This window comes from Saccostrea echinata, unplaced genomic scaffold, assembly GCF_033153115.1.
Source record: "Saccostrea echinata isolate AGI-Se365-2 ecotype Australia unplaced genomic scaffold, CSIRO_AGI_Sech_v1 ptg000022l, whole genome shotgun sequence".
In the NCBI taxonomy this organism is placed as follows: Eukaryota; Metazoa; Mollusca; class Bivalvia; order Ostreida; family Ostreidae; genus Saccostrea; species Saccostrea echinata.
In genome coordinates this window covers 12,868,119-12,893,256 of record NW_026889771.1, presented here as the reverse complement: position 1 = coordinate 12,893,256, position 25,138 = coordinate 12,868,119, and the positions used below count along the sequence as shown (strand labels likewise).

The 25,138-nt window shown below is 33.7% G+C and overlaps 1 protein-coding gene across 1 annotated transcript; it reads left to right on the top strand.

Moving 5' to 3' along the window:
* Window positions 1-2,767: 2,767 nt before the first annotated feature.
* Window positions 2,768-9,055, top strand: LOC133190598 (uncharacterized). The gene is made up of 4 exons (XM_061326290.1): window positions 2,768-2,798; window positions 7,023-7,248; window positions 8,576-8,758; window positions 8,895-9,055. Exons 1-4 carry the CDS (start codon window positions 2,768-2,770, stop codon window positions 9,046-9,048), a joined length of 594 nt encoding a protein of 197 aa, XP_061182274.1. The 3' UTR covers window positions 9,049-9,055.
* The last annotated feature ends 16,083 nt before the right edge of the window (window positions 9,056-25,138 follow it).

Genomic DNA, 25,138 nt, shown 5'->3' with positions numbered 1-25,138 from the left:
AATAACGAAAAATTGCTGATGCTTAATCTTTTTGTACATTTACATGGAAAATAATCATAGAATTTTTGCAAACTTCTACTTTTACAAATCCTCGCAGATAGGATATTTGGGAGAAAAATATTCGAATACTTTGCAGGAGAAAGGGTGTGTGTAGCAAAGACCGTTAAATATATAATAATGGACAGTGACAAGTGATTTTTTAACAAATTTATTTTTCTTAAGAATATTTTTTGAAACGTACATGTATTCCATATTACTCCAAAGAAACTCTATTTAGGGCTATAATGTTTTGAGTTCTATTTACTAATTAAACCATTCTGATAAATTGCGAAATCCCTTTCCAATTAATCTAAAATTTTCCCTGTTTCTGTATCGAAAACGACGTTCAAATTATTGTTACAAATGCATGAATCGATTACTAGTAGTCCGTCCAACTTTTTTCTTCCTCCTCTTTTCCAAATAATTTAGATCTTTTACAGGTATATGTTAAAAACTCGCAATTTCAGGATCTAAGGATTTCGCATTGAAAGTCTATTTCAATTTAAATAAAACTTTTTGCAACTTAACTTCTATCCAGTTATAAATATAATGAGCTCTTTAGTTCAGAAACATTCGTTTCAAGATCATTTCAGTTATCTTGTCAATTACTTTTTCCTGACTGCCCCCTTCCCAACTTTGAAAAACGATACTACGTGCCTGGACGCACATGCCAAAGATCAGCTTTATACCTGCAGGCCTGTAAAGAAAAATCCGGAAACCAAAGTCGGACAGACTATCAGCATTTGAAGCTTGTCGTATATTGTTTATGATGATCAATACTTACCGGTAACTAGGAGAGAAGCATCGCTCAAAAATGTGTTGAAGGGATATAAATAGAATGTTCCTCTTTAGTATTATATCACATAGGAACCAGGTAGAAAAAAAAATACCAAGACAGTCACACAGATTATTATACCCCCCCTCCCCCGCCTGAAAAGTGGGGGGGGGGTATATATACGCTTTAGGGTACACATCTCTAATCTGCAACTCCTCTTATACGACTGGATAAGATTTAATGATACTTTAACGAATCTTTGTTGCAAGTGCCATTGTGCGCCTCCTGTTTAACTTTTTGATCAGACACATACTTCGGGTCTCCCATAGCAAAACATGGACTTTGCCATTATAAACGTATGCGAGACAGGGTATCATTTTGTGAGCCCAGTACTCCAGTACCTCTAGTTTTTTACTACATGTATCTATAAAATCCGATCAGTTACATGTAAATACTAGGTTGCCATACATGTAAAGACGGCAATGTAAAATCAAGTTCCAAATCCTTTAAAAAGTGTTAAATTAATTATGATGTTTAATATAATAATATTAGTACTAGTTTTTAATTCAAAGTCACATATTCATACATGTAAAATCGATCAAAGTATTTTTTTCGCGCTACGACGTTACGTTACAGAAAATGACGTTCTACTAACATTTTTCCTTTAAAACACTATCATACTTCAGATTCTCTTTTTCAAAAAATATAATCGATATCGAAAAAAGAAAAACGGCAAAGAAAAGCTAAAAGTCTTCACTATCAATTGACAACAACCTGTTAATTTTTGAGACAGGGCCATTTTTGATGGTTCGTGGCTCTTGCTCTTTTACGGAACAATTGTGTTGTACCACATGCCTGGATTAACCGGAGTTTTTGACGACAAATACTCATATCAAAAGAGTTTTTCTCAGTTACACTCAGGTAGAAAAAACGTCATATTTGAGGTTGCGCCGCTTGGACATACCATTGCTTACAAAAACAATAACAATTTATTAAAAAAATAAAACTTATGATTTATGGTTTAATCTATCGATAGAAAAGATGATGCTAACTAAATGTATTAAAATTCATTGATGTACCTAAAGCGGTTTTAATTTTATGGCGCTAGTCCACGAACTTTTTGATAACCCCTCGTAGATGGGGTTTGCTTATAACCAGAGTGTGTCATGGTTTGATGCAAGGTCATTTGAACGAGTTCAATGTCATCATCGGAGAAACAACATTCCTTAACTGTCTTTCTACTGGTGAGACATTGCAAGCTGATACCCCTTACAAGATTCCTTATAACCTTAGAATGTGGCATGACCTTGACTCAAGGTCACTTCTTCCTGTTCGCAGCTCCAACGGAAGACCTACTCGTTGCTTTGCAACGAGCTCTGCTCTAGTTTGAACAACTTTTGTATCCCCTTCACCTAAGGATGCTGTGTGACAAGTTTGGTTGAATTTGGCCAAGCGGTTCTAGAAAAGAAGTTGATAATGTGAAAAGTTTACAGTGTACAATATTAAGACAGAATGGTGCCGGACACTCTTTGATAAGGAAAGAAAATATTATGTCACACTATTATCTTTAAAAGGCGTCATCTGATTGGCCTAAGCGCTCACGAGAAAGGGATAATAAAACGTCGATTAATCCTATTCGGGAAGAAATACAACATGTATCGTATCCCATTCCTTCGGACCCTCGAGAGATGACTTTTTTTTATGACGTCGAACTCTTGGAGCTCGAACGTCATCTAGCGATCGGCCAAGTGAAATCGCCAAGGGATGTACGCGACCGAATGTGTCAGTGGATGCATCCGCAATAGAAAATAGCAATAGCTATAAACCAATTTCTTTTAAAATGCTCACAATGAATAATTATAGCTTGAAAATGAAATTGCATCAATTGTATCTACAATTAATTCTTTTACAAAACAACGATATTATGTTTTATTTTCACACAATATAAACGTGATGGTTGTTGCGGATGAATTTCTACAGAAAGGTGCGTCGAATGACATGAATAACATTTTGGAACGATAACCGTGGAACACAAACAACCCAACAGGCGGTTAAATAATTTACAAAATTACATAAACACGAATACTATAAGACTGAAAAGATTGAATTTGTAAATCTTAGCTTTACTTTTACAATCTTCTGACCAACTTTATCCTAAAAACCGATGATGTTGACCAGTATTACTGTATTTCTCTATTTCCTCCATTTCCCAGTATACCGTATACCACGCCCGATCGTAACTCGATCGTAATTGTAACAGAACAGTCTTGGTTGTATAGTTTAGATGCAATCACTAATACAACGCTTTGACATTGGCAATTAGAAAAAATATTATATAAAATTATGAAATCCTTCATAGTTCTTCAACTGACTGAAAAGAATTTAGCATGAAACATGTTCGACGGTGTCTGGTCAATTCGAACCCTGCTCCATTCGGACCATGACATAAGGCCCCAGACTGTAATTGTGATATTTTGTTTAAAACTATTTTTTTTTATTATTTCTCCTGAGTCACTCACTTGACTTATTGCTATCTTCAAATTCAAAATGATCTTTTGAAATTGTTTTTCTTCTTCGACGTCATTGAAGCCTTTCAGGCTTTTGATTTTTTTTTTGGCCGAGAATACCTATCAGACGCAATATAATAGAAAGAAAATAATATACACTGTACATGTATATAGAATTTTAAAAAAAACCTTCCTCCTGAGAACAAAAGGACCATGATTAGTCATATTAACAAGCAAACGTCCTCAGGTATTGCAGATTGAAGTCAATTCAATTCAAGTGACCTTGGGATAGGTTGAAGCCACATAAGTGGCACAAAGTTTCACAACGGGATATATTTAAAAAAAATATTTTGAAATCTTCTTCGGAACAGCAGGGCCATAATATACAAACATTCATAGATTTTGCATAGTAAAATTTGGTCAAATCATGACACCCCCCCCCCCCCCCAAAGGGCATGGATTAAGGAATTTTAAAAAATCTTATTTTCAAAACAGAAAAACAACAGTTAGTCTTATTAAAATGCAAACATCTTCAGGTGGTGCAAATTCATGTTTGTTCAAATCCAGGGATACATGTACGGGTGACAATAAGTAATAGAGTTTACATGGGAATATACTTGGGAAGATCTTTAAAAATATTCTCAACAACAGCAACAGGGCCATGATTATTAATATTAACATGCAAACGTCTTCTGGTAGTGCAGATTCAAATTTGACCCCTGGGGTAGGGTGGGGCCACACAATAAGGAATCAAAATTTAACATTGTAGATAGGAAAGATACAGGAAAAATCTTTGAAAATCTTTTTTAAGAACAACAGGGCTATGATTAGTGACTAGTCATAATTACACGCAAGCATCAAGGTGGTGCAAATTTAAGATGGTATACCCCCCTCCCCGGAGGGAGGAGGGTGAGGATACAATAGAGGATTAATATATGATGTCTGGTAAAACATATAAAATTAATAATATGCAAAATTGCGTTCAGCTATTTTGATTGTTTTTCTTTTTTTTCAAAGTATTAACCTTGGGGTTAGGGTACGACTAGAATCAGGGCATCGGGAATCCGATTTTACAAAATGCACGTTCACTAGGAAAAAAAACTTCTCCAGAATAGCAAGGTCATGTTAGTCATATTGATATAATTTTGAAGCATCCCTGTGATGTGTGGATTAAAGTTTGATTTTGCCAGGATTCTTGTGGGGCTAGGGATCGAGAGTTCACAATACGGGGTCAAAATTTTCAGAATAGGGAGGAAAAAATGACTTGTAAAAAGGAAGAAATCTGTTTAACAGAAGTGAGCGTAGTGGTCCATGGGCCACTTGTTTTAAAGAAACAAAACGAAACAGTAACAAACAAAGCAAGAAAAAAAATCTTCAAAAAGCACAAAGAAACAAAAGTTAAAGGAAAAATGCACAATTTATAAATGTAAAATTTATTTACGGATTGGTTAATAATGTCATCATATTGATTCCCTATTATGCTATCAAGGTCATGTGTTGATGTATGATTGACCGTGACGCTGCTTGAAGCTTTATATCTCAAATGTGATTTGCAAACACGACCTCTCTTAGGACAGTGGATGTACGTATATAAAGCGCTTCCTGGGTTGATAACATGCACGATAGAGCAATTTGTAGAGAGCGAGCATGGAAACTAATAAGGACAACTATAAAATGCGACTTTATTATTTCCCAAACTTTCGCTCCAACCGATGCATATGGCTTGTTCATGGTAAGACTTAATTATTTTTATGAATTGAAATATTTAAGGATTTTTTTAAACTTTTAATTTCACCAATTTTTCAAAGATCTCAAATCTCATTTTGGAAAAAAAATTAAAGAAATGAATGATAAATATTAGTCTTTTTTTTTCTTTTCTTTTCACACTGCTGCCTGCGTGTCCACGCCATTGGCATCGTTTTTCACTGTAGAACTATATACAATATTATTTTAGCTGTTTCTTTTTTAAATTTCTGACATTAAGCCAAGAAATTAAGACAATGCCGAAAGTAACATTAGCAACGAGTAATCGGGAAAAAAATGAGAAACCCCGCGAATTTGAAAAGGATAGAGGAAAACCTTTTTTTTCTAATTTTAAAACGATTTTGTTTTATTTTAAAAAGTAATTAATCTTTTAGCATAATCAAGGCTGTGTATAGTGACTCTAAATTAAGGTTCTTCCATTTTGTGCAATGTAATTTATAGTATGTGCAGTTCTGTTTCTGAATCTGTTAATCAAATTACATTTCGTCATTTTTCTTTACTGAAAGCATATTTTTTTTTGTACATATGTAAAGGTTATATATCCTTTGTCAAATTCTAACAGTACATTCTAAACGTATTCAAACGATTTTTATTTTATATAATTGATTTTTAGGTCATATCTATTATTTTAAAACAGATGATCACTGTGGATAATGAAAACGTACAAAAAGTCTACAGTTGGCGTGCTGAATATCAAAGGTGAAATAACCAAGATGATAACCCATTTTTAAAAGGTCACTGAATCGATGACCTAAAAGACCTCATATGAGATTGAATTATTTGCTGTCGGTTGCTATATGGTTATAAGGTCTATGCTTATACTGATGTCAAATACGGCAGAGCCCTCCCCCTTGTTTACTATTTTGGTCCGCCTACCTGTATCCCCTTTGAAATTTATTTTAATAGGTTGATTCATATGTCATTATATATAAGCACGGTAAAACCTTCACAAGTTTGCACGGTTTTCGCGGCTTGGCATGACTTATCTAGATTCTGTTTAACAGTCAATATAAAAAAAAATACTAGTATATTATCTGATTATTGAATTGTGTTAATAGAATTACATACAGAAATTACACCCCCTCCAAAAATCTAAAATAACAAGAAACAAGAAGAAAAAAACAAACAAATATTAAAATACAAACGTTAGGAAAAAGGGGGGAAAAACAAATTAAAAATAAAATAAAACAAAATTTAGAAATAAAACAAGGTAAAATTAAATAAAATTAAATTTAAAAAAAAGAAAGAAATTAAAAAAGAAAAAAAAATCCCAGTATTACTATTAATTAACATTTCAAATGTTTAATCTTATTTTGTTTACAAGTATAACATTTTTATCAGTGTCAATTATCAGCGTTATCTATAATTTTTTATTAATTGACTTGGATAAAACAGATAATATTCCAGTCTTGAAGGATCTCATTTCTGCTTTGTCAAGTACAAGTGACTTGGTCAACCGTAACCCAAATTCCTCTTGGATGATAACACAAGAAAATATAGACAGTCTGCCCTCATCCTTAATAGAAACTATTGACCCCCACTAAGATGATATCAGGTCATGTAGTAAGACTTTGTGAATTTTTGAGTGACAATAAACAATATACAAAACAAAAGAACAATATATTGAAAGTTTTCACACATTAGCATATCATATCCAAAAAAATATTACTTTTAAATTTCAGGTTTAGATTTTTTATGACTTTTCAAATACTCGAACAACAGTGTTTATATATTGTTTTGTTTTTGTTGTGGGGGGGAGGGGGGGGTAAAGAGTGGGTGTGTGCGTTTTGGCTTTGATTTCTTTTTATTTTGTGAAGGGGTGTGTTTTTTTTAATTAATATATTTTTTTTTATTTATAAGAAATATTTAGGATAACCATTGTCAATTGCACAAGTACTCCGAATTCCAAAAACTAAAATCATGAAATAATCTTGTAGAACTGGGAGCCACAGACGATGTTCAGTTTCAGTTATATAATTCAAGAGATACGGACAAATCCAATATTGACCATTATCGAAGCAATATTCATCATCTTGGCACAGTGCCAGCACTTGAGATAGAGGGAAAAGAACCCTTGATAGAATCAGGAGCCATCTGTATGTATCTGGCAGATCTCTACCAAAAACTCCAACCAGAGAAAGACAGAAAAATGGACTACCTTAAGTAAGTGGCGTGATTTAACCTGACAATGTAGACTGCAATTAAAATATATTCACGATGCTGTGACTAAACATTCGCTTCTAAATTTAGGAATTAATGAAGTTTGACCCTTCATTAATTAAGAAATCTTACGGATCATTGTGGATAGACTTTGATCTTTTTTTATGCCCTCGTCTTGAAGATTCTGGGGTATATAGTTTTTGCCCTGTCGGTCTGTCTGTCTGTTTGTCCGCAAAAACTTTAACATTGCCCATAACTTTTGATTGGTTGGAACTATGGCTTCATATTTCACATGTGTATTCCGTGTGACAAGACCTTTCTTTGTGTACCATCATATTAGACCTTTGACCTTGGAGTTTGACCCAGTTTTTGCAAAATTTTACCAAGCTTTAACCTTGGCCATAACTTTTGAACAATTGGTGCTAGGACTTTCATACTTCACATGTGTAATTTCTATGACAAGACCTTTTTTGGACACCAACAACTTCGACCCTTTGACTTTGACCTAGGAGTTTGACCTACTTTTGAAAAACTTTAACCTTGGCCATAACTTTTGAACGGTTGGAGCTAGGGCTTTTATACTTCACATATATAATCCTTGTGACAAGACCTTTCTTTAGCTACCAACAACTTTGACCCTTTGACCTTGATCTAGGAATTTGACCTACTTTTGAAAAACTTTAACCTTGGCCATAACTTTTGAATGATTGGAGCTAGGGCTTTCGTACTTCACATATGTAATCCTTGTGACAAGACTTTCCTTTGGATACCAACAACTTTGACCCTTTGACCTTGGAGTTTGACCTATTTTTGGAAAACTTTAACCTTAGCCATAACTTTTGAACAATTGGTGCTACGACTTTCATATTTCACATGTGTATTTCTTGTGAGATAGCCTTTCCCTGGGCACCATTAATTTTCACCATTTGAGCTTGACCTTGATGTTTGACTTACTTTTGAAATTTTTAACTTTTTCCATATTTATTGAATGGTTGCTGCTAGGGCCTTCATATTTCACAGGTATATTCCTCGAGACAAGACCTTACTTTGGGTACCAACATATTTGATTTGTTTTTGAGATAGTTTAACCTTTGCTATAAGTTGCCATCAGGGGCATCAGTGTTTCACAAACACATCTTGTTTCAAGAAGAATTTTAAGAACTGACAGTATACCTTAATAATTACCCACGTGTCCTTACTTGACGCAATTCAACTTCATGTAGATATCATGATAGCTACTGAATTAGTTTTTTTCACGAAGTTTTTGGAAGAAATGTATCAAAAAGAAGAAAAAAAACACCAAATAATTGTTTTTGAATTTTTGTTTCAGCATAATTTTTTACTGTTGTGCCACCATCGATGAAATACTGGAACATCTATTTGTGCAATGGATGTTTGTAGAGCCGGAAAAAAGGGACAATGTCTTAATTCAAAATATGATGTCCAAGTTTGACTCTTCTGCCACTCACATAGAAAAATTACTACACAACAGAAAATACATATGCGGAGATAAGTAAGAAGTCTATGCTAATATTGCTTCATGTAGTCTTACATTTATTCTACGTACAGTGTAATTCAATTGCTGTGTAGAGTATTACACTTTTTTCTATGTGCAATTAAATTTTAAAAAAACGAAATTTTAATTTTAGATTCACGGCAGCAGATTGCGTACTTGGGTACAACATTTGGTGGGCAAGTGTAATGCAAAATGGAGAGCTGCTAAAAAACCACCCATCGATTCTCTCCTACTTTGAAAGACTAAAAAGACGAAAAGCCTTCCAACTGACATTCTCGAATGAATGACTTCATATTAAAGATTTACTTGTAGATCGACAATTCACATTCATGAGCGTTTTGTATAATTTTTTCTTGTATAAGTACATAACATTGTTTATGCTATGTTATTTATGCTCCATTAACAGGAACAGTCACAGTTATACTAGTGCGTTAAAGTAGCGTTTTATGATTGTGTGTGTGAGGGTGTGTGTGTTTCCAAGCATTTTTTGTATATTTTTTTTTTCATGTACTTTTCCTCTTGTGCCATATAGAAATATACCGATTATGCTTAATAAATTCCTACAGAAAAAGAAGGCAAATTAAAAAAAAAATTTAGCTGAGAGTACTGCTTAAATTCATCTTTGTCATTTTTTTTAAATTTGTTTGTTTTGTTTTTTATTTTTTGTACATAACATTAAAAGTGGAAACAATATAATATTGGGTAGAATTGAAATAAAAATAAATCATGACTGAAAAAAAGGTTTTTTTTTTATTTTAAAAAGATGTCTGCATACTAGTAACCCTTTTCTCTCTCTCTCTCTCCCCCCCCCCCCCCCCGAACTATATAATGAGATTCAGCTTACATGGGATACTTAAATTGAGGTATAATAATATACATAATTGCTTAAGAGTAATGAAAATATATGAAGATACATTTTAAAAATGTATGTCTTGATAGGAGGAATATGATAATTTCTTCCAATTGTGTGAATAAATCTCATCTTTACTGTCATGTCATAATTGTATAGGATTTTTATTCACTAAGTATTACACATGCATATGTATCCACGTGTATTGTATCCTGAATATGAAAAAAATGAACTAGATTAAATGCAGAGTGCTATTTATACTGTAAATCGTCTCTGAAAAATATCCAATTCATATACTGTACTCTCAAACCCATAAGTGTCTGAGTGCAAATACAACACAATATTTACATTCACTAAATATTGTTTCTTTCTATTCATATGAAAACAGACTGCTGTTATCTTCTGAACTTCTGACTATAGACGTTTATGGACAACTAACAAACTACTAGTTTGTCAATTTTTAGACTGAAGCAGGCTATTGACAAATAAAATGATTTTACAGGACTTTCTACAATCTTGTTCAATGTCACCATTATGCAAATTCTACGGTATGATTTTGTGTACAAATACAACCTTAAGATGGGTCGTATTTTACTGACATGTTTCATACCAATTGTTAGGCTATGTTTTTACACTAATTTTACCGGATTACTCCGTTTACTGATACGGAGGGTTCACAGTGGGTTTGAGCAGTCAACATTGATACAAGTACAGAGGGCTCAGGGCGGGTTTGAGCAGTCAACATTGATACAAGTACAGAGGGCACAGGGCGGGTTTGAACAGTCAGCATTGATACAAGTACAGAGGGCTCAGGGCGGGTTTGAGCAGTCATCATTGATACAAGTACAGAGGGCTCAGGACGGGTTTGAGCAGTCAACATTGATACAAGTACAGAGGGCTCAGGGCGGGTTTGAGCAGTCAACATTGATACAAGTACAGAGGGCTCACGGTGGGTTTGAGCAGTCAACATTGATACAAGTACAGAGGGCTCAAGGTTTGACCAGTCAACATTTATACAAGTATTGATACAAGCTAGGCTTATTGCACCAGATAGTATGAACTAGGCAGTTAAATTAAACAAGTGGCCAATGTGCAACAACGCTCACCTGAGTCTCCATTCTCTTCCCGACAAAAAAAAATGAAATTCTTTCAAAAGAATGAAAATCTTTATTAAGATCAACAATTGAAAGTCCTGGCCTTGATTTAAATAATTTTAATTAAAGTATATTGAGCATTTGTGTCCTCTTCACAAATTGTGGCCTTCTAGCCTCAGGATCAATATTTGAAAAAAATTTAATCCCCGCTGCTTTTCTTAAAAAAGGATTTAAAAAGGGTTTTCCCCTAATATTCCCATATAGGACTTTGACGATACAGAAAAATTCTCGAAGGGACGAAAAGCAACAATCAACCATCTACAGCCTGTCCAGTACAATAAGTTTCTTAGGTTATCTTCCCCTCTAAATCGGTCTGGAACCCTCTACCACAGGAACAGCTCTAATTTGTGTCACTTTACTATCTCTATCTGAGGGGGGAAAATGAAATTAAATATCATATCCAAACAAAATGTATTAGTTTTATAAAATAGCCGTATTTTCACCCTTGCCACACAATAGCAATTATAAAACATCTCCTAAAAATGAATATTTTTCCAAAAGATATTAGATCTTAATTAAAAGATACCAGTCAATTACAATAATTTCCAAGAGCATGATGGTTCGAATATACCGAATAGATATAAACATTGAAAATATAATAATTGGCGGGTACTGTGCTTATATACGAGGTGCAGAAATTAAAACATGCATATTAACAAGATAAAAACAGTCGGTTATTTGTCAGCTGTAAAGTCACATTAGGTCACCTAACCGGAAACACGTGGAAATACAAAAATAAACAATGTCACATGATCTCCCAATACATTCACACTAGACACACGACACAAACAAACGCAACAAACGCGTTCGATTGGCAATGCGCGCCAATTTTATGTACAAATTAAAATGTAACTTCTGTGACATAAGTTTAAATTGATAAATTTTAAACTTTTAATGTAACAATATTTTCATTATTTGTATCTCAGCAGACATACAAAAAAACCCATTTAATTGTAATGATCTGCAAATTGAAAACTGGTTTTAGGTCGCAAAACCGAAGTGCTAGATAAATGTGTTATCGAATTGTCGCTGACCAGGACTTACGTGAAACAAGAAACCTAATGGCCAATATAGATTTATTTCACTGAAATAATTATCTATTCATAGTATCTGATTTGGAAAATGTTCAGAACTGAACGCACAGCACTGACTCTAAACATAAACCTCATAATTTTAATTTTTAAAACCTTGTATACTTATAGAAAGAGTTTTTAGTTACTTGGGCATTGAATTTGAATTTCAAAGTCGGTTTTTCTTATTTCAAAAAGTAATTTTAATCTTTAAGCAGTATCAACACTGTGCACTGTGACCCTAAATTAAGGTTCTTCTTATGTGCAATGTAATCTATAGTATGCGCAGTTTTGTTTCTGAATCTGTAAATGAAATTACATTTTGTCATTTTCTCTTAATTCTTAGATTTTTTTTTTATTATAATGTATTGTAATGTCAATTCAAACAATATATCCTATACGTATTCAGAAGATCGTTTATTTATAATTGATTTTAGGCTATGTTTGTTATTATGAAACATATGATGAAAACGTAAAAAAAAATGTCTACAGTTGGCGTGCTGGATAACAAAATTAATAGCCATGATGATAACCCATTTTTAAAAGGTCATTGAGGGGATGACCTAAATTTACTGTTGGTTACGTGTGGTTGTTAAGTCTATGCAAATACTGATATCAAATACGACAGAGCCCCGCCCCCAAACCACCCCCTCACGCTTTTACTATATTGGTCCGCCTACCCGTATCCCCTCTGAAATGTATTTATATTCCTGACTTTGTTGGATGATTCATATGTCATTATATGACTTATCCACTATCCAGGTTCTATTTAACAGAAGACTCTCAGAATAAAATATACTACAGTATATCATTTGATTACTAAATCGTGTTACTAAAATTACATACAGAAATAACACCCCTCCAAATAATCCAGAATAATAATAATAAACTAGAAACTCATTGCGAGCAATGAGAGGTCTTCCGTCCGATTTTGAAAATAAAAATGTAAATTCAAGCTGAAAAGGTGATAAAAGAAATTCAGACACTCTGGAGATTCAACCCTGGTTGTAAGCATGAAAATCCAACGTGCTAACCATTAACCATTCACTTTTTTGCATCACTTCTTGTCACGACCGGAAGTAACGGCGATACAAGATTTCCTCACGATTCAAATAAACTGACGACTGATTATCAGTTCTGAAAGTTTTAGACTTCAGTCGTTTACTGTTGCCGAGCAATATTGTGAAAACAAATTCTAATTCTGAGGACAGGTAAACACGCGACCGGAAGTGAATTTTATATAAAAAAAAATCTCTGACATTTCTCTACACATTTGCAGTATCTACAAAATGCATAAAAACATTTCAAGTACTTTATCGATAAGCAATATTTATGAGAAAGTTACATATGTTGAAATAACGTAGTTTATCACCTAAAACCGGAAGATGACGTTTTTGTTTCCGGTGGAATCTAACATATTTCAAAACAGCGAAAGAGATGCAATAAAGTGATGCAAACTTTAATTTAAAAAAGAAAAGTTAAAATTTTTAATTTCTTTGATCACTTCCTGTGACGACCGGAAGTTACGACGGACGCGTTTAACCAAAATGATTTTGCCTACTCCTCAAGGTCTGCTACTCATAAAAATTTGGTGTTTTAATCTTTTACCTGTTTTTGAGATCTCGCTCAGTCAATTTTTCATTTTGAGGACAGAAAAACACGTGACCGGAAGTGAATTTTTGAAAGATATTTGAGGTTACTCTAGACCTTTGTAGTCTGAATAACATATTTAAAATTCATTTCAAATACATTATCTATAAAGAATATTTATAGGAAAGAAAAATACTCAAATTAGGTAGTTTTTCTCTTATAACCGGAAGTTGTCGTTTTTGTTTCCGGTGGGACCAACATCTTTCGAATCTGCGAAAGAAATGCAATAAAGTAATGCAATTTTTAAATAGAAAAAGAAAAGTTGAAATTTTCGATTTCTTTGGTCACTTCTTGTGACGACCGGAAGTGACGACTGACGTTCTGAACCCAAGTGGTTTTGGCTACATCTTAAGGTCTGTTGCTCATATAAGTCTGGTGTCTTAATCTCTTACCGTTTCCGAGATCTTGCTCAGACAACTTCTCATTTTTAGGACAGAAAAACACGCGACCGGAAGTGAATTTTTGAAAGATATTTGAGGTTACTCTAGACATTTGCTGTCTGAATAACATACTTAAAATTCATTTCAAATACTTTATCTACAAAAGATATTATTGGGAAAGAAAAATACTCAAATTATGTAGTTTTTCTCTTATAACCGGAAGTTGACGTTTTTGTTTCCGGTGGGACCAACATATTTCAAAACTACAAAAGAGATGCAATAATATGATGTAAGAATTGATTTAAAAAAGGAAAGTTGAAATTTAACGATTTCTTTGATCACTTCCGTTAGCGACCGGAAGTGCCGACGACGAACGAAAAGGTGCCCTCTCCAATCTAGAAATCATGTTCTATCATCTCTAATAAGTCTCCAGTTAATATCTTAAGCCATTCTTGAGAACACTCGCGGACAAAATTTCATTTTGAAATCAGAAAATTGTCCATATCTTGGCACTGGAACCGAATTTACCAAAAAACGGAATTTTATATAAAATTCATATAAAGACCTTTTATCCCTGAAAATTTCAAAGAAATTCATATTTTTCGAGAAATCGCGTGCACAAAATTTTGTCTAAAAAAAAGAATAATAATAATAACTAGATGAGATCTCGTTGCGAGCAACGAGTAGGTCTTCCGTCCGATTTTTCGATAAGATGAGATATGATTTTGACTATGATCTTTGTTAAAAGATAATAATATATAGACTTCCCTAATTAGATTTTATTGTTTTGATTTACATAACATTATCAAAGAGCTATAAATGACATGCTTTGGCCCTTCTGAGCCCCTAGTTTGAGGGGTCAGCCCCTTTTCCTTCATATCAAATGAGAGGTCTTGTGATTTTGAAGACTTTTTGTTCAACAACTATTTAGAGATTTCTTTTTGTTATGGAGATATGCTGAATTGAAATATTTATGGGCCACCCCTCCAAGTCCTTAATGGGGCCGTTTGACAAAAATTGAAAGGTTGCATATTGTTTAGAACATTATTCTGAACATCTTTTGTACAGCATTGCTTATCAAAATATTTCCCCTTTTCGAGATATAATGCGTCAAATATTTAGCATTCTTGCCCCTTGTGACCCCTTATTACGTAACATATGATCAGAATCTTATCATATATTGTTTTAAATCGTTAAGATAAGCATCTTTGCTTCAGTAATGTATTACAAAATACTGATCGTTCAAGAGTTATACATAAAAGACTTTTGGCCCCTCTGAGCTCCTAATTTAAGGGATCAGCCCTTTTTTCTTGATATCAAATGAAAGGTCTAGTGATTTTAAAGACTTTTTGTTCAACAACTATTCAGAAATTTAATGTCGTTTTCGAGATATGCTGAATTGAAATATTTAGGGGCCAGCCCTTCAAGTCCTTAATGGGACCGTTTTGCAAAAATTAAAAGGTTGCATATTGTTTAGAACATTATTCTGAACATCTTTTGTTCAATATTGCTTTTCAAAATATTCCCCCTTTTTGAGATATAAAGCGTCAAAGATTTAGCATTCTAGCCCCTTTTGGCCCCTTATTACATAACATATGATCAAAATTTTAAAACATATAGTTGCAAATTGTTAAGATGAGCATTTTTGCTTCAGTAATTTATAACAAAATATTGATCGTTCAAGAGTTATACATAAAAGACTTTTGGCCCCTCTGAGCCCCTAATTTAAGAGATCAGCCCTTTTTTCTTGATATCAAATGAAAGGTCTTGTGATTTTAAAGACTTTTTGTTCAACAACTATTCAGAAATTTATTGTCGTTTTCGAGATATGCTGAATTGAAATATTTAGGGGCCAGCCCTTCAAGTCCTTAATGGGACCGTTTTGCAAAAATTAAAAGGTTGCATATTGTTTAGAACATTATTCTGAACATCTTTTGTTCAATATTGCTTTTCAAAATATTCCCCCTTTTTGAGATATAAAGCGTCAAAGATTTAGCATTCTAGCCCCTTTTGGCCCCTTATTACGTAACATATGATCAAAATTTTAAAACATATAGTTGCAAATTGTTAAGATGAGCATTTTTGCTTCAGTAATTTATAACAAACTATTGATAGTTCAAGAGTTATACATAAAAGACTTTTGGCCCCTCTGAGCCCCTAATTTAAGAGATCAGCCCTTTTTTCTTGATATCAAATGAAAGGTCTTATAATTTTACACATTTTTTGTTATATATGTTTTAACAAAATATTTACAGGTAGCAAGATATAAAAGAAAACGTATCAAATTTTGCGAGATGTTTGTGAGCCGATTTTTCGAGCCCAGGCGAGCTTCGGTGCCTTTTGAGCTGGAAAGATATAGATGCCAAATTGCACATCTACAATCTTTCCTCTGTCTTCACTGAAAATCTTATCTCTGCATCTCTATCTGTTTAGGAGAACACTCCAGGACAAGCCATCCCTCTGAAAATCAGAAAATCGTCCATATCTCACGACCGGAAGTGACGTCATCAAAAAACAAAAAAATCTATCAAGATCAATAGAATATCTTTTATATCTGAAAGTTTCATGTAAATCGGCCTAGCCGTTTCCGAGAAATTGCGTGCACAAAATCGGTTGGAAAAATAATAATAATAATAATAGGGAAAAAGAAACCGAACGAAAACAATAAGGTCTTCCGTTGGAGACGGAAGACCTTAATAATAGGGAAAAAGAAACCGAACGAAAACAATAAGGTCTTCCGTTGGAGACGGAAGACCTTAATAACTAGATATAAAGATTAAAGCCTCAAAGATTTAGCATTCTCGCCCCTTGTGACCCCTTATTACTTAACATATGATCGGAATCTTATCATATATTGTTGTAAATCGTTAAGATAAGCATCTTTGCTTCAGTAATGTATATCAAATTATTGATCGTTAAAGAAGTTATTGATGAAAGAGTTTTGGCCCCTTTGAGCCCTTAATTTGAGGGGTCAGCTCCTTTTTCTTGATATCAAATGAAAGGTCTTGTAATTTTAAAGACTATTTATTCAACAACTATTCAGAGATTTCTTTTCGTTGTTGAGATATGCTGAATTGAAATATTTAGGGGCCACCCCTCTAAGTCCTTAGTGGGACCGTTTGACAAAAATTGAAAGGGTGTATATTGTTTAGAACATTATTCTGACCATCTTTTGTTCAGTATTGCTTATCAAAATAATCCCCCTTTTCGAGATATAAAGCGTCAAAGATTTAGCATTCTGGCCCCTTTTGACCCCTTATTATGTAACATATGATTAGAATCTTATCATATCCTGTTGTAAATCGAAAGATAAGCATCTTTGCTTCAGTAATGTATTACAAATTATTGATCGTTAAAGAGTTATAGATGAAAGACTTTTGGTCCCTCTGAGCCCCTAATTTGAGAGGTCAGCCCCTTTTTCTTGATATCAAATGAAAGGTCTTGTAATTTTGAAGACTTTTTGTTCAGCAACTATTCAGAGATTTCTTTTCGTTGTGGAGATATACTGAATGGAAATATTTAGGGGCCACCCCTCCAGGTCCTTAATGGGGCCGTTTGACAAAAATCGAAAGGGTGCATATTGTTTAAAACATTATTCTGACCATCTTTTGTTCAGTATTGCTTATCAAAATATTCTCCCTTTTCGAGATATAAAGCGTCAAAGATTTAGTATTCTGGCCCCTTTTGACCCCTTACTACGTAACATATGATCAGAATCTTATCATATATTGTTGTAAGTCGTTAAGATAAGCATTTTTGCTTCAGTAATGTATTACAAATTATTGATCGTTAAAGAGTTAAAGATGGAAGACTTTTGGCCTCTCTGAGCCCCTAATTTGAGGGGTCAGCCCCTTTTTCCTCATATCAAATGAAAGGTCGTATCATTCTGCACAACTTTTCTTCTATATGTTTTAACAAATTCTTAACATGTATGAAGATATGAAAGAAAAGGTGTTAAATTTTGTGAGATGTTTCCGAGGCATTTTTTGAGCCCTACCGAGCTTCGGCGCCTTCTGCGCTAGAGAGATTTGGACACCTGCCTGCAAATTTACAAACCTTCCCCTACCTTCACTGAAAATCTTGACTCAATATCTTAAGTCGTTTCGGAGGAGTTTCCAGGACAAGCCGACCCTCTAAAAATCAGAAAATCCTAAATATCTCAAGATGGAAAGTGACGTCATCAACGAAAAAAATTTCCAATAAGGTTCAGATCAATACCTATCAGTTCTGAAAGTTTCATGAAAATCGGCCAAGGCGATACCGAGAACTCGCGTGCACAAAATCGGTAAGAATAATAATAATAATAATAGGGAAAAAGAAACCGAACGAAAACAAGAAGGTCTTCCGTTGGAGACGGAAGACCTTAATAATAATAATAATAACTAGATGCGTTTCTTGTTGCTAGGGCAACAAGTGGTCTTCCGACCGAAATTTTCTCCAGAACGCTATGCTATCTCACTTTATTTAATACTTTATTGAAGGTATTTTTCGTTTGCGTTTATGTAACACAGTCTTTCAACATAGATCATGATTATTAAAGGATTTCTGTAGAATCTCTGTTAACAAAGCTTAAAAAAATAAGCAAAAACTATCATACATGTCTTCACGGAGAAAAATATTATTTACAACTGAAAAAAGAGAGAAACAATCTCCCGCCCCAGCAGGATTCGAACCCGCAACATACGAGAAAGTTTGGATCGGTCATATCTTTGCAATAAATGCATCAATCAAAATGATGAAACCATACATAGAATTCTTGGAAGACTTTCTATTAACCCTGTAAATATCAAAGAAAAATATTGGAAAACAAAAAAGTTGCAAATTTAACATTTTTGAATTCACTTCCGTTCGCGACCGGAAGTCCGAACGACGAAAAATAAAGGTCGATCACCATATCTCCATTTGATGCTCTATCACGTTAGTGAGTTTCAATTTCATATCTTTAGCCGTTCTCGAGAAAATTAACGGACAAAATTCCATTTAAAAAAAAACAAATTTCCCCAAAAATAGCGAACGGAAGTGATTTTTCAAAAAATGAAAAACACGTCTGGAGATATTCTCACGATGCATCTTCCCTGAAAAAAATCTTTGAAATCCGTCTACTCACAGCTGAGATATCGGCCGTACTATGAAAAAAGAATAATAATAATAATAACTAGAAACTCATTGCGAGCAATGAGAGGTCTTCCGTCCGATTTTGAAAATAAAAACGTTAATTCAAGCTGAAAAGGTGATAAAAGAAATTCAGACACTCTGGAGATTTAACCCTGGTCGTCAGCGTGAAAATCCAACGCGCTAACCATTAACCATTCACTTTTTTGCATCACTTCCTGTCACGACCGGAAGTAACGGCGATGCAAGACTTTCTCGCGATTCAAATAAACTGATGATTGACTATCAGTCCTGAAAGTTTTAGACTTCAATGATTTACTGTTGCCGAGCAATATTGTGAGAACAAATTATAATTCTGAGGACAGGTAAACACGCGACCGGAAGTGAATTTTATGAAAAAATCTCTGACGTTTCTCTATACATTTGCAGTATCTACAAAATGCATAAAAACATTTCAAGTACTTTATCGATAAGCAATGTTTATGAGAAAGTTAAATATCGAAATAACGTAGTTTATCACCTAAAACCGGAAATTGACGTTTTTGTTTCCGGTGGAATCTAACATATTTCAAAACAGCGAAAGAGATGCAATTAAGTGATGCAAACTTTAATTTAAAAAAGAAAAGTTAAAATTTTTAATTTCTTTGATCATTTCCTGTGACGACCGGAAGTTACGACGGACGCGTTTAACCAAAATGGTTTTGCCTACTCCTCAAGGTCTGCTACTCATAAAAATTTGGTGTTTTAATCTTTTACCTGTTTTTGAGATCTCGCTCAGACAATATTCTCATTTTGAGGACAGAAAAACACGCGACCAGAAGTGAATATTTGAAAGATATTTGAGGTTATTCTAGACCTTTGCACTCTGAATAACATATTTAAAATTCAAAACAAATACATTATCTATAAAGAATATTTATAGGAAAGTAAAATACGCAAATTTTGTAGTTTTTCTCTTATAACCGGAAGTTGTCGTTTTTGTTTCCGGTGGGACCAATATCTTTCGAATCTGCGAAAGAAATGCAATAAAGTGATGCAATTCTTAAATAAAAAAAGAAAAGTTGAAATTTTTGATTTCTTTGATCACTTCCCGTGACGACCGGAAGTGACGGCTGACGCTTTGAACCCAAGTGGTTTTGGCTACATCTTAAGGTCTGCTGCTCATATAAGTCTGGTGTCTTAATCTCTTACCGTTTCCGAGATCTTGCTCATACAATTTCTCATTTTGAGGACAGAAAAACACGCGACCGGAAGTGAATTTTTGAAAGATATTTGAGGTTACTCTAGATATTTGCTGTCTAAATAACATATTAAAAATTCATTTCAAATACTTTATCTACAAAAGACATTAATGGGAAAGAAAAATACTTAAATTATGTAGTTTTTCTCTTATAGCCGGAAGTTGACGTTTTTGTTTCCGGTGGGACCAACATATTTCGAAACTACACAAAAGATGCAATAATGTGATATAGGATTTAATTCAAAAAAGGAAAGTTGAAATTTTACGATTTCTTTGATCACTTCCGTACACGACCGGAAGTGCCGACGACGAACGAAAAGGCGATTCCAAAAATTAAAATGTCACGTTCTATGCTCTCCAATAAGTCTCCAGTTAATATCTTAAGCCATTCTTGAGAACATTCGCGGACAACATTCCATTTAAAAATCAGGAAATTGCCCGTAACTTGGAACCAGAATGGAATTTTCCAAATTTTCCTTGTGATGAACAAACTTCATACAATGACTAATTTTTCCTGAAAGTTTCACGTAAAACCACTGAATAGTTTTCGAGAAAACGCCTGCACAAAATTTGGTCAAAAAAATAATAATAATAATAATAATAACTAGAAACTCATTACTAGTAATGAGAAGGTCTTCCGTTATACTACTTCCTCTTTGCATCAACATGTCTTTTCCAACGTCGGTATTAGCCTAAAACTTATGTAGAAACAAAATAACTCAAAAAATTACTTTTTTGCTTCGTTTCCTGTCACGACCGGAAGTAATGACGACACACGATTTTTACAAGATGCAAATGAACTGATGACTGACTATCAGTCCAGAAAGATTTAGACTTCAGTCTATTATTGTTGCCGAACAATTGTGAGAACAAATTCTAATTTTGAGTACAGGAAAACACACGACCGGAAGTGAAATGAATAAAAATCTCTGAATTTTCTCTTGACTTTTGCAATATCTACAACATATGTAAAAAACATTTCAAATACTGATATATAAGTGATATTTATGAGAAAGTTAAACCACGAAATAACGTAGTTTATCTCTTAAAACCGGAATGTTAAAGTTTTTGTTTCCAGTAGAATCTAACATATTTCAAAACAGCGAAAGAGAAACAATAAAGTGATGCAAGTTTTAATTTTAAGAATAAAAGTTAAATTTTTGATTTCTTTGATCACTTCCTGTGACGACCGGAAGTGACGGCTTACGTGTTTAACCCTATATGTTTTGCCTACTCACCAAGGTTTATTACTCCTATAAGTTTAGTGTCTTAATCTCATGCTGTTTCCGAGATCTCTCTGAAATAAGTTTTCATTTTGAGGACAAGAAAATACGCGACCGGAAGTGAATTTTACTAAGATATTTCACGTCACTCTAGACATCTGCAGTCTCAATAACATATATTAAAATCATTTAAACACCTCTATGTATAGGCGATATGTATGGGAAAATTAAAAACCCTATTATGTAGTTTTCTATTATAACCGGAAGTTGTCGTTTTTTGGTTCTGGTGAGACCAACACATATCGTAACTGTGAAAAAGATACAATTATATGATGCAAGTCTTATTCCAAAAGAGAAAAGTTGAAATTTTTGATTTCTTTGATCACTTCCTGTGACGACCGGAAGTGACGGTTGACGCTCTTAACCCAAATGGTTTTGTCTACTCCTCAACGTCTATTACTCCTACAAGTTTGGTGTCTAAATCTTTTACCGTTTCTGAAATATCACTGGGACAAGTTCTCAATTTGCGGACATTTAAACGCGCGACCGGAAGTGAATTTTACAAAGATATTTGACGTTACTCTAGACATTTGCAGTCTTGATAACATATTTAAAAATCAGTTCAAATACTTTATCTATAAAAAATATTTATGGGAAAGTAAAATACTCAAATTATGCAGTTTTTCGCTTATAGCCGGAAGTTGACGTTTTTGTTTCCGGTGGGACCAACATATTTCGAATCTACAAATAAGATGCAACAATGTGATGAAAGAAAAAAATCAAAAAAGAAAAGTTGAAAATTTCGATTTCTTTAATCACTTCCTGTGACGACCGGAAGTGACGGCTGACGCTCTTAACCCAAATGGATTTGCCTACTCCTCAAGATCTATTATTCATATAAGTTTGGTGTCTAAATCTCTTACCGTTTCTGAGATATGACTCGGACAAAATATTTCTGAAAAAAACGGAAATCGGACATATCTGACGACCGGAAGTAAATCTTGATAAAAATGAAAGATACATTTGTAGGTATTTTCATTCTCTATTTTAATTCTGAAAATTTCAAGAAAATCCGTCCAGCCATCTCTGAGAAATCGTGAAAACAAGAAAGGGAACAAAAATAATAATAACTAGAAACTCATTACTAGTAATGAGAAGGTCTTCCGTTATACTACTTCCTGTTTGCATGAACATGTCTTTTCCAACTTCGGTATTAGCCTTAATCTTATGTAGAAACAAATTAACTTAAAAAATTACTTTTCTTTTGTTTCGTTTCCTGTCACGACCGGAAGTAATGAGAACACACGATTTTTACACGATGCAAATGAACTGACGACTGACTATAAGTCCTGAAAGTTTTAGACTTCAGTCTTTTACTGTTGCCGAACAATTGTGAGAACACATTCTAATTTTGAGGACAGGAAAACACACGACCGGAAGTGAACTGAATAAAAATCTCTGAATTTTCTCTTGACTTTTGCAGTATCTGCAGCATATGTAAAAAAACATTTCAAATACTTATCTATAAGTGATATTTATGAGAAAGTTAAACCACGAAATAACGTAGTTTATCTCTTAAAACCGGAAATTTAAAGTTTTTGTTTCTGGTGGAATCTAACATATTCGAAATCAGCGAAAGAGAAGCAATAAAGTGGTGAAAGTTTTAATTTTAAAAAGAAAAGAGTTGAAATTTTTGATTTCTTCGATCACTTCCTGTGACGACCGGAAGTGACGGCTACGCTTTTAACCCTATGTGTTTTGCCTTCTCACCAAGGTTTATTACTCCTATAGGTTTGGTGTCTTACTCTCATGCCATTTCTGAGATCTCGCTGAAATAACTTTTCATTTTGAGGACAAGAAAACACGCGACCGGAAGTGAATTTTACTAAGATATTTCACGTCACTCTAGACATCTGCAGTCTCAATAACACATATAAAAAACATTTAAAGAACTCTATCTATAAGCGATATGTATGGGAAAATTAAAAAAACCCTATTATGTAGTTTTTCTCTTATAACCGGAAGTTGTCATTTTTTGTTTCAGGTGGGACCAACACATATCGTAACTGTGAAAAAAATACAATTATATGATGCAAGTCTTATTCAAAAAGAGAAAAAATAATTTTTTTTATTTCTTTGATCACTTCCTGTGACAACCGGAAGTGACGGTTGACGCTCTTAACCCAAATGGTTTTGTCTACTCCTCAAGGTCTAATACTCCTATAAGTTTGGTGTCTAAATCTCATACAGTTTCTGAGATCTCACTCGGACAAATTCTCATTTTGCGGACACTTAAACGCGCGCCCGGAAGTGAATTTTACAAAGATATTTGACGTTACTCTAGACATTTGCAGTCTTGATAACATATTCAAAAATCAGTTCAAATACTTTATCTATAAAAAATATTTATGGGAAAGTAAAATACTCAAATTATGCAGTTTTTCGCTTATAGCCGGAAGTTGACGTTTTTGTTTCCGGTGGGACCAACATATTTCGAATCTGCAAATTAGATGAAACAATGTGATGAAAGAAAAAAATAAAAAAAGAAAAGTTGAAATTTTCGACTTCTTTGATCACTTCCTGTGACGACCGGAAGTGACAGCTGACGCTCTTTACCCAAATGGTTTTGCCTACTCCTCAAGATCTATTAACCATATAAGTTTGGTGTCTTAATCTCTTACCGTTTCTGAGATATGACTGGGACAAAATATTTCTGAAAAAAACGGAAATCGGACATATCTGACGACCGGAAGTGAATTTTGAAAAAATGAAAAAAACGCCTGGGGGTATTTTCATTTTCTATCATCCCTGAAAATTTCAAGAAAATCCGTCAAGCCATCTCTGAGAAATCGCCCCGGAAAGAAAAGGGGGAAAAAAAATAATAATAAAGAAGAAACAGTAGAATCACTATAAGGTCTTCCGTCTAAAACGGAAGACCTTAATAAAAAGAAAAAGAAGAAACAGTGGAATCACTATAAGGTCTTCCGTCTGAAACGGAAGACCTTAATAAGAAACAGTAGAATCACTATAAGGTCTTCCGTGAAAACGGAAGACCTTAATAAGAAGAAGAAGAAACAATAGAATCACTATAAGGTCTTCCGTGGAGACGGAAGACCTTAATAATAGAAAACAGACGGAAAACAATAAGGTCTTCCGAAGGAAGTCGGAAGACCTTAATAATAATAAGAAACAATGGAATCACTATAAGGTCTTCCGTGGAGACGGAAGACCTTAAAAAACCAAACTAACTGACAAACATTAAATACAAAACAAAACGACAACAAAATAATTAAGATAAAAATAAAATAAAAGGAAAAGAAAGGAAAAACAAAATATGTCTAAGATGTTTAAAATAACACTTAATTATCAGTGTAAATTCACAGCGTTATCCATATTAACTTTTAATTAATCGGCTGGGATGAAACAGATAATGATCCAAACGTGAAGGATCTTATTTCTGCTTTGTCAAGTATAAGTGACATGGTCAACGAAAACTAAGTTCCTCTTGGGTGAAAACACAAGAAAAATATAGCACGTCTGCCCCTACTTTATAGAAACTATTGACCCCGTCAAAGAAGACATCGGGTCATGTTGTAAAAATTATGCATTTGTGAGTCACAGTAACAAAACAATAATTTATCGAAAGTTTTCACACATCAGCACATCTTTTTCCAAACAATATTCTTTTTAATTTCAGG